At 40.7% G+C, this 14659-nt stretch overlaps 1 protein-coding gene across 6 annotated transcripts in view; it reads right to left on the bottom strand.

Moving 5' to 3' along the window:
• Positions 1–136: 136 nt before the first annotated feature.
• The window catches only part of ANKRD10 (ankyrin repeat domain 10), a 43902-nt gene continuing 29379 nt past the window's right edge, over positions 137–14659 (bottom strand). For 5 of the 6 annotated variants that reach the window (XM_032764958.2, XM_032764962.2, XM_032764961.2 and 2 more), the window contains 3 exons: positions 14184–14404; positions 4893–4988; positions 1352–1958 (listed from right to left, as the gene is read on the bottom strand). In XM_032764958.2, coding sequence (XP_032620849.1) covers positions 1492–1958; positions 4893–4988; positions 14184–14404 — 784 coding nt within the window. In that variant the 3' untranslated portion in view covers positions 1352–1491. Of the gene's footprint in view, positions 1959–4892; positions 4989–14183; positions 14405–14659 lie in introns of all 6 variants that reach the window. The other variant, XM_032764959.2, reaches the window with a different exon arrangement.

Genomic DNA, 14659 nt, shown 5'->3' with positions numbered 1-14659 from the left:
TTGTTGCACTGCAGTTGGGAGTACACCTTGGATGGTTCCTTGGAGAACAGGGCATTTACTTTTTTGGCCTCTGCTTCTCTAGTGTATCTCCTTAGCCTGGTAGCCAGTGCTGTGAGCCTTTGTTTAGCAGTCTCTATTATATTATATATATAATTCCACATAATGAAAATAAATGACGATTCCACACAGGGATTAAATAGGTAAGTGAGATTTGACTTTAAAACTATTAAACACTTGTTCCTATAATCAATGAATGTATCACTTCTAAATAAAATAAATTCAGATACAATATGGAGTTATTTTTTTAAAATCCAATTTGTAAACATCCCTTTTAAACAACAAAAAATTGATACAGTTCAAAGGTCTTACTGGCTTTTTGTTTAATATATTCTCCCACCGTTCTTTTATCAAATCACAGAAGTAGTATATTACATTATTTAATGTTTGTACAGAGCACTTGTATGAATTTTTACTTTTGTAATAAGCTTTAAATACAATGTATTTTCAGTGAACATAACCCTAAAAGTAATCTTAACTGGCTAGATATACACAGCATTAGATTTTCAAAGCAGTTGTAAAAAACACACAGCAAACAAAATATATGTACAGTATATCAAAATCAGTCACATATTTTGACCTGACGATTTCTATAACAAGTAGCAGTAATTTTAAATTGCCTAAAAAGCAAAAACAGTGCCAACATGCCGCCAGGCTGTGAGCTATGGTAAAATATCAAGCACACATTTAAAATAGAAGAAAAATAAAGAAGTCCAAAAATCAGAACCAACCCTGCCTTACAGCCAAATATGGGTAATCTGCTTTTCCACTTCTATAATGCAAAGGGCCCCAACAATGAAGAAAATAATTCCTATGCTACATTAAAGTGAAACATTTTTTCAAACTTCTTTGTGTTTGCATTTAACATTTCATTTGTCATAGAAAGTAAAGATGAACTTTCAATTCAGTAAATGCACAAATTTGTAAATCAGAGAAGCTCCTTTAAGAACAACACTTTTCAAACCTTGCATAGTGACAGCTGGCACTGATGTTGCTACCATAGCTTCAGCAGAAAATACAAAAAAGGAAAATATTTACTTCAAAAGTGATGCATAAACATATAACTTGTCTGCACAAAATTCAACACAGTTTGATGATATTAATAAGAGGGAAAACATTTTTAAAAAGGGGGAAGATAGTGTTCACTAGCTTGGAAATAAAAAAGTAAAAAACCACAACATTCCATAGTAAAATGCAAAGAATAAACATTTCATTGTACCACCACCTACTTGCATCACTAAATAAGCCCCATACATGCAACAAATTAGAACTATAGTATAAGACTGTCAAATGAAAGGTTTACTTTTTATATAAACAAAAGTGTAAAAATAGTAATAGTTGCATTCTTCAGATTTAATGCTAGGTGAGGATTTTTTGTCCCTCCCAAACATTTGCTAGCAATTTCAACATGAATTTGAGGAACAAGATGCTGATTTAGGAGCCATGATAAAGATACATTGTGCCTAAGACAGTATTATCGTATTTCTGTTCAACTTTAACAGAATTGGAATGCTCAACAACACTGTTAAGTTCAGGGATGCTTTCAGCAGTATCCCCAAAACCATGATAATGCCCATAGTGCAAAGTATCTCCAAGATCGTCAACCCATGAGGGCCTGTTAGACACAAAGCTACTTGGGCTTCCATTCAGATGCAGTGAACCACACATATCAGCAGAAGTATTCATGGCTTTTTCTGGTTCTTCAGTGCCATTACTGGTATGACTTCTGTGCCTATTGGCAGAAGCTACTCCAGGAGTTATTCCATTAGGTATTAACGTTAAACATTCTTCATGCCTGGCATCCATTCCATTGAACTGTGTTATGGCGGTGAAGTCCAAATGTCCATTGATGGTACATCCATTTGTCAATGCATTCAAAACGGAGCTACTGCTATTCATATCTGCATTAAGAAATATATCTGTCACCAAAAATTGAGAATCAATGGAAATACATAAAAATGTCTCCACTGCACTCCACTTTTATTTTTCAAAGCCTATGTATGGAAACTTGAAAGGGGAAAAACAAAACAAAACAAAACAAAACCAACCAAGTGCAAACCTAATTTTTATATTCCATGTCAACATAGGTGGTTTAAAAGTAATGTAATCTGACTTTGATCAGTAAATTTGAAAGCTAATTTCACTTTCAAAAACATAACTGCTAACTAAATTAGAAATGTAAATATATATAGCTATGCTAAACTTTCTAAGACAGTGTGAATTTTAGAAAAAATAAGATATTAAGTGACAAGTGTAGAGTAACAAAGCAGACAACATTCCAAATAGTATTTTGAGAAACAGGACAAAGGTTTTTGAAGTTAAGCTACCTTTTTACACAAATTTAAAATCCACCTGGAACAAAAGAATCTCTGTGCAAGAACTGAAATTTGAATGGACTACAGTTTTTAGCCGTGGTGATTAATTTAGGTTTCTTGCCTCCTCTTTAGTGACAGATCTCAGGTAACAGTACACATTGAAACAGGCAATATGAACAAGCTTGTGTCAGTGGGGAATCTAATATAAAAGGTTTCTTAAGTTTGCATATCGAACAATTAATTTTAGTGTAACTAGTGGTTTACTTGAGGATATATTAACAGGAAAAGTGTTTTTTCTTAATGATAGATTTGTAACATCTGTACAATCCACATGCAAAATGCCATACAACAGCAAAATGCACAGAAGACTGTAAGATTAGTAACAGAAAACAGGAAATACTAAAAACATTCATGCAAAAAAACAGACTGGTTTAAGCAATTTCTTGTTTGAATTTTAATAATTAGTACATTAATTACCTTTTCTGTAAAACTAAATTTCAGTCAGGTTTCAAATTTATGTTTCTGCAGTGGTACTCAAAGTACTAGCACAAAAACAGATTACTGTGTGTGCCCAAAAATTACCTATTGGGGTATATTTTGTGTGTGTCTGTCTGTCTCTCTCTCTCACAATAAACTCAGACTTTAAGGTCAGAAGGGACCATTATGATTATCAAGCAGGGCAAACCTAGAAACGTTAGCTCTGTATTTTGATATTTGAGCATTTTACATTTTCTGTCTCTCTCTGAACATATACACATACATTTATGTACATATTAATACATAAATCTTTGTGCAGAAAAGTATCATTTGTTTTATTTCTAGCTCAGGACAGTTAAATATTCTCTTACTAAATTGCCAAATTTTAAAACATGGGGTCCTTGTCTGAAGAAAAGGTAATGAGCACCACTGTTTTACACCAAAGAAGTGGAAAGCTGTAGAGTTCTCCACGTAAATATAAACTGATATACATAATATGACTGTGTGTTACTATATGTGAAATACCAATGCCAAGAAAGTGAATGAATTGAGAGTTCTGTGACACTAAGTGCAGCAACTGAAGTTTCCTGCTTTATCCCTAAACCACTTAAAATAATCACATTAACTAAACATTAGCCACAGAATCCTGCTGGAGGTCAAGTTGAAAAAAAAAAAGAAATTCAAACACATTATGCCTACTAATATTGTGACAGACACATTAAAAATTTGATAATGTGTTTATTAACTGGAAAAAGTGCAAAGTCCTGTTTTAAAATTGATAATTTAGGCTAGCTTTGCCAAGTGGATGAAGTTAACAATGGCATTTCTGTTAGTGAATATTCAAAAGCAGATCATGAATAGTTCTAGTGATAATTATAGCATTTTTATATTTGTTGAAAATAAGCACCCATAACAATATACAATATTTATGAAAGAGAAAATCAACTACTTTTCAATAAATATAAACATTTGGAAACTATCACTGGAGCTTTTCATCTACTTTTGGTGAATCCAACCAATGGTATTAAGCAGAAACATTTTTATTATAGTATGACTTACAACATGAATATTCATTTCAAAATGCAGTAATACACTAAAATAGTAACTCCTCCCTTTACCTACCAAGTGGATGGACAAGCTGACCCAAGACAATTTTTCTTAAGACAGCGTAACTCTATATACACTCTCGGGTTATTAAAAAGCATCTTGATCAAGCGGCCCCTGAAAAAATTAAAGTACTAATATGCACTACTACTAACAATATGGCTGTTTTCGTGAAGACTGATACAAAATCCAAACAGTAGTTTCCAAGATTGTTCCAAATGGCAACTCATTGAAAGTCCCATGGCATCAATAGTCTTATCCACATAAAACAAAAGCAATAGCTGTTCACAACATGATTTCTACAGTCATATTGCTGTGTTTGAACAAATACTGAACACATAATCATTAAGTTTGGACTATTATTTTTAGCTTATGTTGTGCTAGTCTGAAACTAGCTAAGAGGTTCCACACTGTGTCAAGAACTATATAAACCATTAGGATATACTTTTCTTGTACAATATTGATAATTAAGTCTATTTGATACCAATTAAACCAATCATTTAAAATACTTCTGAATTTTCCTTTAAGCTGCAAACATAGTAACTAAAACCAAGGCATATGAAATGTAAGCCTTGAATTAAAGTGAAACAGCCCATGGTGAACTTCTATTTAGATTAGATCAATAAGGTCTCCCTTATACTTGCAATGTGTTCTATGAAACAGCTAATCTTCAATATCTACTTAAAGACCCAAATATTACTGTAATAACTACTATACAATAGTTTTCAAGACTCTGGACAACAGTGTGCAAAAAATAAAAGGATGTTTTATATTTAAATTAGAAATAAAATGCATATTGATTCTTGCAACGACAGGGAGTTTGCATTGCAGAAACTGTGTAAATTTCAATCTCTTTTGGTCCAACAGAACCACTCTCCTGTTTGGTGTCTTCAACCATTTGAATGTTGTTGTAGTTAAGAGGAAACTGTCCACTCCCACCTGATACAACAGCAAACTCTTTATCAATGTGCATACTGTCAGCATCATCCTCATTTCCTCCATTCATCATTGGTATTAAGCCATCAAAGCTATGAGCTGGTAAAAAAAGGAGGTTAGATTTAGTTTCCAGAGCACATTTGAAAACTCATATCCAAGCCAATAAACTGAAGTGTAAATATTCTCATTATTAAAAATGAGAAAAAAAACTGCTATACGGAAAGATTAATTGTATGCGCATAAAATAAGAAAACTGAGGGGTGCATGAAGGAAACTCTGGATTAGAAGCGACTGCAGGAGAATTAAGGATTTGGCAGGGGACAGGGGGTTGGCAGCCCTGGGGATCTTTTCCAGTTTATATCTTGTTTTTAAAGCTCATGCTTCAGGGCTTCAGCTGGTCACACACAGGGGTCAAGAAAAGGATACTCATCCCAAATGTATCCTGGGGGGGAGGAGAGGTTTGGTCACCCTCCTCTGAAGTATCAAAGATGTCCACAGATGGAGATCAGATCCATATGTGGGTTTGGCAAGAAATATCCCCCCAGGTCAGACTGGCAGTGACCTTCGGGTTTTGTTGTTTTTGCCTTCTGTAGCATGGAGCGCAGGTCACTTGCCAGGATTATCTCACTTCATCAATTCCCTACCATTGCAGGGACCTCAGGCCTTGATGTAAACTCAGTTCCTTCTATCTATTGTCAGTGGCAACATAGTAGTTTAGTCTCCTGTGTGCTGTAATACTTTAGTTGTTGGTTTTAGTGTGTGCTGGTGCTGTTTGTTGCCCATCATATACGGAAGACTAGACTAGATGATCAGGTCATTCCTTCTAGCCTTAAACTCTGACTATGGACTCAACACAAACTAGATGCTCCATCACATTCAAGCACATTAGATTGATTTTTCTGGTGAAGTGAATAGAAATAGTTGACATTTCAACTACCCATCATCAGGCTTCAGTTAGCACAATGATACGAAAGAGAGCAATTCATACTTCTCAGAGAACATTTATAGCTTGGGATCAGACACCAGTATATTTGATGCAGATTCTGAACGCTATCTTTGGAACCATAAAGACTACAGACAATTAGTCTAGGACATGAAGTCTACCTGCCCCAGAGAGTATAGGTGGCCTTCCCTCACCAATGCTTTCCTTGTTTCCCTCTACCTCCAGAACACCTAAATGTAACTGGGCTCCAAAAAACAGCAGAGGGAGAAAGAGGGGGTGACTGTATATCTAGAGGATATACAGTCACAGAACAGGAGTTATGTAGGACAAGCAATGTCCTTTTTTCCTTCCTGGCTTTGCCTCCATGGAGCCTCGCTAATTGGCCAGTGGAAGCAGCACTGTGCTCCCCAAACTGCGTCTGTTCTTGCTACACTGTAGAGAGAAAAAGACCGCTACCTTTTCCGTAACTGGTGTTCTCTGAGATGTGTTGCTCATGTCCATTCCATATTAGGTGTGTGTGCGCTTGCCACATGCACCAGTGCCAGAAGTTCTTCCCTCAGCAGTATCCGTAGAGAACTGGCTCTGGCACCCTGTGCAGTGGCATCCACATGCCAGGGTATAAGAGGTGCTACTGGCTCTCCCCACCCTCAATTCCTTCTTGCCAGAAACTCCAACAGTGTGGAAGGAGCGTGGGTTGTGGAATGGACATGAGCAACACATCTCAAAGAACACCAGTTACAGAAAAGGTAACTGTCTTTTCTTTGAGTGCTTGCTCATGTCCATTCCATATTAGGTGACTCCAAAGCAGTACCTATGGAGGTGGGTAGTTCACAGACATGTAAATTGCAACACAGCTCTGACGAGCCCAGTGTCATCTCTGGCCTGCTGAGTGATGGCACAATGAGAGGTAAACGTGTGACCAGAGGATCATGTTGTAGCTCTACAGATATCCTGGATAGGGATGTGCGCCAGGAAGGCCACCAAAGATGCCTGCGCTGTAATCGAGTGGGCTCTGACAATCGGTGGTGGCGGAACCCCAGCCAGATCGTAACAGGTCTTATGCACCAGGTAATCCAATTGGAAATCCTCTGCAATGACATTGGGTGACCCATCATCCTATCCACTGTAGCGATAAAGAGTTGAGTCGATCTTCGGAAAGGCCTGGTACATTCTAAGTAAAAACCCAAGACCCTCCGGACGTTCACGGAGAAAAGATGGCTCTCCTCACTGGTCTTGTGCAGTTTGGGACAGAACACTGGGAGGAAGGTGTCCTGGTTCATATGGAAGGTGGAGACCACCTTTGGCATGAAGGCAGGGTGGGGCCGCAACTGAACCTTATTTACGTAAAGGACTTTGTACGGAGGTCCTGAGGTCATGCTTTAATTTCAGGGACTCATCTTGCCGACGTCACCACCACCAGGACCATGGGAAAGGGAGCAGGAACCCAGTGGCTCAAGGGGCAGGCCAGTGAGCCTAGAGAGGACAAAGTTAACATCCCACTGCAGGACAGGAGTCCATATCTGTGGGAAGAGTCTCTCGAGGCCTCTCAAGAATCTGACTATCATGTCCTGAGAAAACACTGTCTGACCCTAGATTGGTGAGTGAAAAGTGGAGATGGCCACGAGATGAACTCTTCCATTAGAGTGAGCCAGGCCCTGGTTCCTTGAATGAAGCAGGTAATGTAAGATAGACTGTACGGAAGAGCGCGAGGGAGAGATGCCACGCTCTGACACCCAGCAGGAAAACCTCATCCACTTGGCCAGGTAAGTCCGTCTGGTTGAGGGCTTCCTGCTTTCCAGGAGGACCCGTTGGACCTCACCCTTGTAAAGGTTTCATCTGCAGACATGCAAATACGGTGACAAGTCTGCAGACTGCCATTGAGACCAAATTCCTCAGAAAACTGCCTTAGTAAGTTCTGTCAGCTTGCTCTGAGGTAGACAAAGCTAAATCTCTTGTGAAATTTGGGACAGACATTATGGAAGTCAGAATCTTAACTAGAATAAGGTCTGTTTTTTTCTTCACTCAGACCAAGAGAGTCTTGAAGATGGAACACTTCTTTAGGGAATAACTTAACCCATGTTGAGATGACATTCCTATAAGCCAGTCATCTAGGTATGGATAAGTCTGTAAGCCCTGATGATGCACATGAGCTGTGATCACAGCCAAGGACTTGGTGAACACCTTAGGAGATGCCACTCTCCCATCAAGTTGTTTAAGTAAGTAAACAAGGGACCCAAACCAATGTGTGACCAAAAAGGGGTTAAGTTCCCCAGAAGCAGCCATGTGGAATCTGATTTTCCCTTGGGCATTTGTTCAGTTTGGGGAAGTCTAGAATAGTATGCAGGTCACTCTTCCTTTTATGAAAGGAATACTGGGAATAAAATCCCTTTCTCCTGTAAGGGTCTGACATTTTCTTCTCTCAGATTTTACTAAAGCCAAAACCTTGTCCTGTAAGTTGCTTACAAGAGGGATCCTTGAAGAGAAAAGAGAGACTGTGTGTGTGAGTGAGAGTGTGAGAGAGAGACAAGAGAGAGACAGCCTGGAACTAGAAGTCAGACCCTCATTTGATAAGTTCCTGGCGGCTCCAACAACCCAAGAAAATAGTTTACTATGGTAAAGAAAAAAACCCCACACACCCCTGCCCAAGGACAAACTGTCTCCAAAAGGGAGGCACATAGAATGATCTGTTCCTTTAAAGCTGGGGACAAAGTCATCTCTTTCATCTTCAAATTGCTGTTTGGCAACAATGCTGCCTGAAGCAGAAATGAGGTTCCTTCATCTATCTCCACTGAAAGGCATAGGGCTACTTTCCAGTTTGGATTTCTATGCAGAACTGACCCATAAGTAGATAGCTGAGGCCTGAAGCTGTTGATTTAGTCAGTCACTTTCAGCTTCTCCAGGATCTCATTTGTTTTTGGATACAACACCCATACACCCACAACAGAGATCCAAAATCTGAGTCTAAGTCTCAGAGGAAATGCTTAATTCCTACACCACACTTGTCTTCCTAAAAACACTATTGAAGTTCAGATCTCTCAGCAGTGTCTGAGACAATGGGGATCTTTGCCAGCCTCTGCCAGAATCTGGCTTTCCTAAGGAAATGGGAACTGAGCAAGGAGCAGAAGTCAGACTTCTCAGTTCCAGCCCTTCACATCACCAACCCATAAAACTTTAGCATCAGCCTTCTCTAGAACTAGTGCATTAAGGATGCACTATTATCACAGATCCATGAAGTCCAGTGCTTTAGAACAGCTCTGGAATAGTACCTGGGAGGACCCCTTCATCTGCCAATTGACTCACATTGTGCAAATCCTTGGGCTTCCTGTTCACTAACCACATGGTCAGCCTATGAGAACACATCTTGTAATCTTGCTCCAATGCAATCAGGTTATACAAATCCTCTAGTATGGTGACCCCTGCACTCTTACCCCATCTGTTAAAATACTCTCCCATCAGGGTGGTGGCATCCAAGTAAGTCACATCCTAAGTCTTTTGCACACACAAACTTTTTCCTAAATGCCTCAGGAGTCAATTCAAACGTGAGCAGCAAAGCTTTTTTGAATAGTTCATAGTCCCCAATATCAACTCCATTCATCTGGCTACAAGCCTGTATGGGTTTGGAACTGAGTAAGGGGGTGAGACAGCAAAGCCAGTTCAAAAAGTTAACCTGGTTCAAATCACAAGCCTTTTCAAAGGCAGTGAGGTAGGTATCTACATCCCTGCCTCCTTAATCTGGGGCAGCAATTTGGTATCTAGGTTCCTTGCGGACTTGGCATCCCATGGCCTCTCCCTCACTTACCCCTCTGTGGGTCCTCTTGCTCCTCTGCTTCTTCATCTCCCATTCATGCTTTCATTGCTTCTTGCAGTCTTCCAGCAACTTCTCGCTCAGCTCTAACTATCATTGCTTCAAATCTGTTCATGGGGAGCAAGGTCATGAAGAGCCCTTGCTGGATGGGGAACTGGTCTTGTGGACACCCTGCTGCTGCCCTGGCTGCTCTCTCTGGTGCTATTCCTGGACTCTGTTGGGGACAAATCTGGGGCTGGAACCTGCCTCTTAAACTGATCATTCTTCTCCAGCCATGCAATCAGAGGCATCTTTTTGAGCTTCCCAATGCCTAATCCTCTCAATGCACAGGTGTGCAATATCCTTCATAAGGAGATGGCTATACACCATTTTCTGGCTATTTCCTTTGATTACCCTTGTTTTACTGATGCTAGTCATGTACAACAACATACTTCTGGTGCATTCAGAAACTGACCATCCTCTTGGTGCATTCAAAAGCCATCCTCTGCTATCACCTGTCATGGATCCACAGATCCAGTGCTCTGGAACAGTCCTGGGAAGACACCCCTCAGGGTGCCATATTGCCTTAGGAGCTCACTCTTTCACTAGAGTAAGACACTTGGCTTCCCTGCGTCCTTGAACTGAACCTCAGAGCCTCCAGCACCCCTGCTTCAGACCATGATCTCCCTTCAGTGAGTCCACCTGAGCTGGACACTTGGGGGTGTACTACCCCCTTTGGGTGTACACTTCTCTCTCACCTTCAACATCTGTAGTGGCTCTTGGCAGGCATTGCAAGAACAGCAGAGTTTATTAGATCTCTGGAACATAGCATACAAAGTCCCTGGTTAGCATAAAGAAAAAAAAAAAAAAAAAAAAAAAGTTAGAGCATGCTCCACTCTGGTTACCTAGAGCCCAGGAAAGCAGTGCCCACCCCGGCTCTCATGATCTCTTTCCATCCTCTTTGTTCAAGTTCCCAAGCCGGTTCTATCAAGCCTCTCTTCAGTCATTTGTTGTCCAGCTGGTCAAATATGGCTGGTGTCCTGCAGAGGTGGTGGACCATTCATAGTCATTAGCTGCTAAGTACCAAAAATCTTGGTGATTGGATTTGCCATTGTCTTCACAGACCCTCCATTGACCTGGGCCCCAAACCCAACAGAGCTAGGAGCTATTCACACCGTTCACATGCCTGCCCAAGAGTAAACAGCCTTTTCCCAACCACCTAGTTATCCATGCAGCATATAGGGGAAACTGAAGTGCACACAGTATTCATAAAAAAATATTAGCGAAAATTCCCCACTTCATCACAACTTCATTGGCAACAATGGCAGGGCAATCAAAAGCTAGCAACCTCAATAAGGAATAAATCACAGCTGGACACAGAGGATGGTGTAGATTCTTCAGAAAGCCCTCTTCGACACCTTTAGAGGCATTTCTTGGAGATCATGCTGGATGTATCAGATGGATGCCTTAGTGCAGGAGACTAAACCAAATGGCCCAGATACAAGGAAGTTTTTTCCTTCAGGACAATTAAGATCTGGGAAGGCCAACAGCAACAAGGTCTGGCTGAACCTCTTACAGCCTCACCTTTGCGCAGAGCAATTTTTGAAGCCACAGAACCCAGAAGTGCTACACCTAGTTTCCCACCAAAATCTCAGCTACTGCAGCCTCTGAAACTTCTTGAAGGGTTCCTACGAGGCTATCTTCTGCACAGACTGACTTCTCTGTCTGAGAATCTAGGAAAATGTGGTGCAGAAGTAGGTTTCACAGACACCACTCATGCCAAAAAGATTTTTTGCAAAGGCTTTTCCAACTTCAGGACTGAAGGAAGTGATTTTGGAATACCACTTGCTGGTCTTTTGGGGCCCTTTTAAAGAAGGGCCAGCAGATGTTCCAGGATTTTGGCAAAACTATTTTCTTTCAGGTATGTAAAAGACATTGCTCATGCCCAGTTCAGTCATTAGAAAGGGAAAGAATCATATGTTGTGAATCTCTGCTTTTGTAATGTTCCAAAAAGAATTCTGTTGGATCACTAATATCTGTGACTTATGAAAATAAACAAAACCTTGTCTCATCATCATTCGAGGATGATCTCTAATACAGATTTAAACATGGGTCCTGAGATGATTTAGGAGTCTGATCCTGAAACCACAGATCTCCCCACAGGAGATACAGACATTTCCTGGTGGGTCAGCTGCCGGCTGAGAAAGTTCTCTCTTTTTCCTTCCTTCTCTCTCTCGTTGCAGTGTCAAGGGCAAGGTGCTCCTTGAAGTGGACCACTGCCTGATGGAGGATGTGCTGCCATTGGGGTCAGTTGGTGGCTTGCTCCTTCCAGTTTATGATGTCCACATCAGTTTTCTTCAGACAGACTTTCAGTGTGTCCTTGTAGCATTTTCTCTGACCACCAAGGGATCTCTGACCACAAGTGAGTTGAAAGTAGGACTTGTTTTGGGACACAATGTCCAGCCCAGCGAGCATGAGGATCATTGCTTCAATGCTGGTTACCCTGGCTTCAGTGATGATGCTGGCGTTAGTGCAACGATCCTCCCACTTGATGCGAAGGATCTTTCAGAGGCATCGCTGGTGGTACCGCTCCAGCCTCTTCAGGTGCTGTTGATAGGTCACCCAGGTTTCGCGACCATAAAAGGAGTGTAGGGGTTAACAATTGTCTTATAGACCTTGGTATCCTGCCGTAGGTCACGGCCTGTGAAAACAAGTCAGAGCAATTTCCCAAAGGAAGCACTTGCAAACTGGATCCTGTGCTGGATCTTACTGTCGATTTTTGCATTTTGAGAAAGTTGACTAGCAAGGTAGCAGAAGTGTTCGACTGTCTCCAAAGTTTGTCCCTTGATGATGATTTGTGGTGGATTGTGTACAAGGCCTGAAACAGGCTGGAGCACTTTAGTTTTCTCAATATTGAGTGAGAGTCCTAAGCTTCAATAAGCTTGTGCAAAAAAATCCAGTGTGCGCGAGGATGGCACAGTCATCAGCCTACTAAAGATCAGTAACGGATGCCCTGAGGACTTTAGACTTCAAGCGGAGATTTCGAAGATTAAAACGTCGCCCATCCATTCTGTATTGAATTTCAACTCTATTGGGGAGGTGGCCTTTAAAGAGGACCTAAATGACTGCTAAATAGATGGAGAACACAGTTTGGGCAATAACACATCCCTATTTAACCCCAGTTTTGATGACGAAAGTGTGCATTTCCAGGCCATTACTGAGAATGGTGGCAGTCATGGAGAAGCCTTAATAAATTTTTGGAGTGCAGCCAAATCTGGTCACTACCTTCCACAAGGTTTCGCCTGTGGAAAACCTTGTCTAAAACTATTTATGCAGGATTTTTTGAGAAGTTTTCAACTACTGCATAATGCTGAAGGGAAGGAAAAAATGTCCCCAACTACAGCATATGGCAGACAGAAAAACAGTGGGATTGTTGGTGAGGGAAGCTATTTATATTCTGGTCCTTTAAGAAGGCCATATAGCTAAGCACACACTCCTATTGAGAAGGCAGTCAACATTACACATTATATTAAGCAAGAACTAGGCAATGGCAAACAGTTGAAGAACAAATGATGGTTATGAATTGGACTTAGTACTCCAGCTAAGGCCTCACCAGTGCCAAGCAGGACTGGACAATTACCTCCCATGTTGTAAGACAAGCGAGGTAGATGTCCTGCTCTACTAGCACTGGTGAGGCTACAGCTGGAGTACTATGTCCAGTTCTAGATGTCACACTTTAGGAAAAAGATGTAGGCAAATTGGAAACTGCCCAGATGAGAGCAACAAAATGATAAGAAGGTTTAGAAAACTTGATCCATGAGCAAAGGTTAAAATACTGAGCATGTTTAGTTTTGAGAAAAGAAGATGGGGAAGGGTGGGAGGAACCTGATAGTGTTCAAATATGTTAAGGGTTGTTATAAAGAAGATGGTGATTAATTGTTCTCTAAGTCCACTGGGATAGGATAAGTAATAATGGGCATAATCTGCTCCAAGGGACATACAGGTTAGATATTAGGAGGGAAAAAAATATCTTTGTCTCCAAGGTTAGTTAAGCACTGGAATGGACTTACAAGGGAGGTTGTGGAACCCACATCATTAGAGGTTTTTAAGAACAGGTTAGACAAACATTGGTCAGGGATGGTCTACATTTACTTAGTCCTGAATCAGCATAGGGGTCTGGATCTGATGACTTCTCCAAGTCCCTTCTAGCCCTATATTTCTGTGATTATATGATCTTTATGACAGAAAGTAGCCAAAAGATGCTCCACAATCCTTTTATGAATCAACATCTGAGTCAGAAGAGAGTGCACACATTCCCTTCAAGTTACTTCCTGTCCATATAGCTCTGGGACTTGCAGAAGTGAGGCATGTACTCACTGAAAGTGGGAACCTATAAAGATAATTCTTTAAGGAGGCTACCAGTCTTGTTCTCATAATTATTTTATTCATAACTGATTCATGTATTCTTTTTAGGGATGTTAAAAAATCTTCTAGCCCAGAGTACCTTCTCTTACTCTTATAGTCGACAGTGATATTGCCCCTCCCACTTTTACCTCTGAAATCTCACCTTCAATCCTAGCTTTCTTTACTCCAGCAGAATCCACATCTTCAAAGGATCTCTTTCGACTTGTCCCACCATTGACTGGATTGGGACCTCCATTTAACGTGCCATTGCTAAAAAAACGGCTCAGGTGACAGTTCTGGAGGTTCAAGAGAAACTGGGCACACTCTTGGAAGCCCTGGGTATGTGCAAGATCTGCTGCTGTCAGTCCACTGGCATTTCTCAAGCTGCACAATACAAAGAAACTGAATTACACTCATTCATCAACCCACCTTGACTGCTGCTGCTGCTCTTACTGACTAACTATCTGCAGGTGATGAGAGAGAAAGAACAGACTTAGCCAATTTCCATTAAGGAATTATTTATCAATCTTAGTTTTAAAACTAACTCAGCCTTTGCACATATCTGGCTTCTAAGCAAAATTTGGGAGACAATATACTTTTCAATAAAAATCAATATACTATGTGCCTTTAAAACAGTAT

This window comes from Chelonoidis abingdonii, chromosome 1 (assembly GCF_003597395.2).
Source record: "Chelonoidis abingdonii isolate Lonesome George chromosome 1, CheloAbing_2.0, whole genome shotgun sequence".
NCBI lineage: Eukaryota > Metazoa > Chordata > Testudines > Testudinidae > Chelonoidis > Chelonoidis abingdonii.
This window is presented reverse-complemented; position numbering and strand designations above follow the sequence as displayed.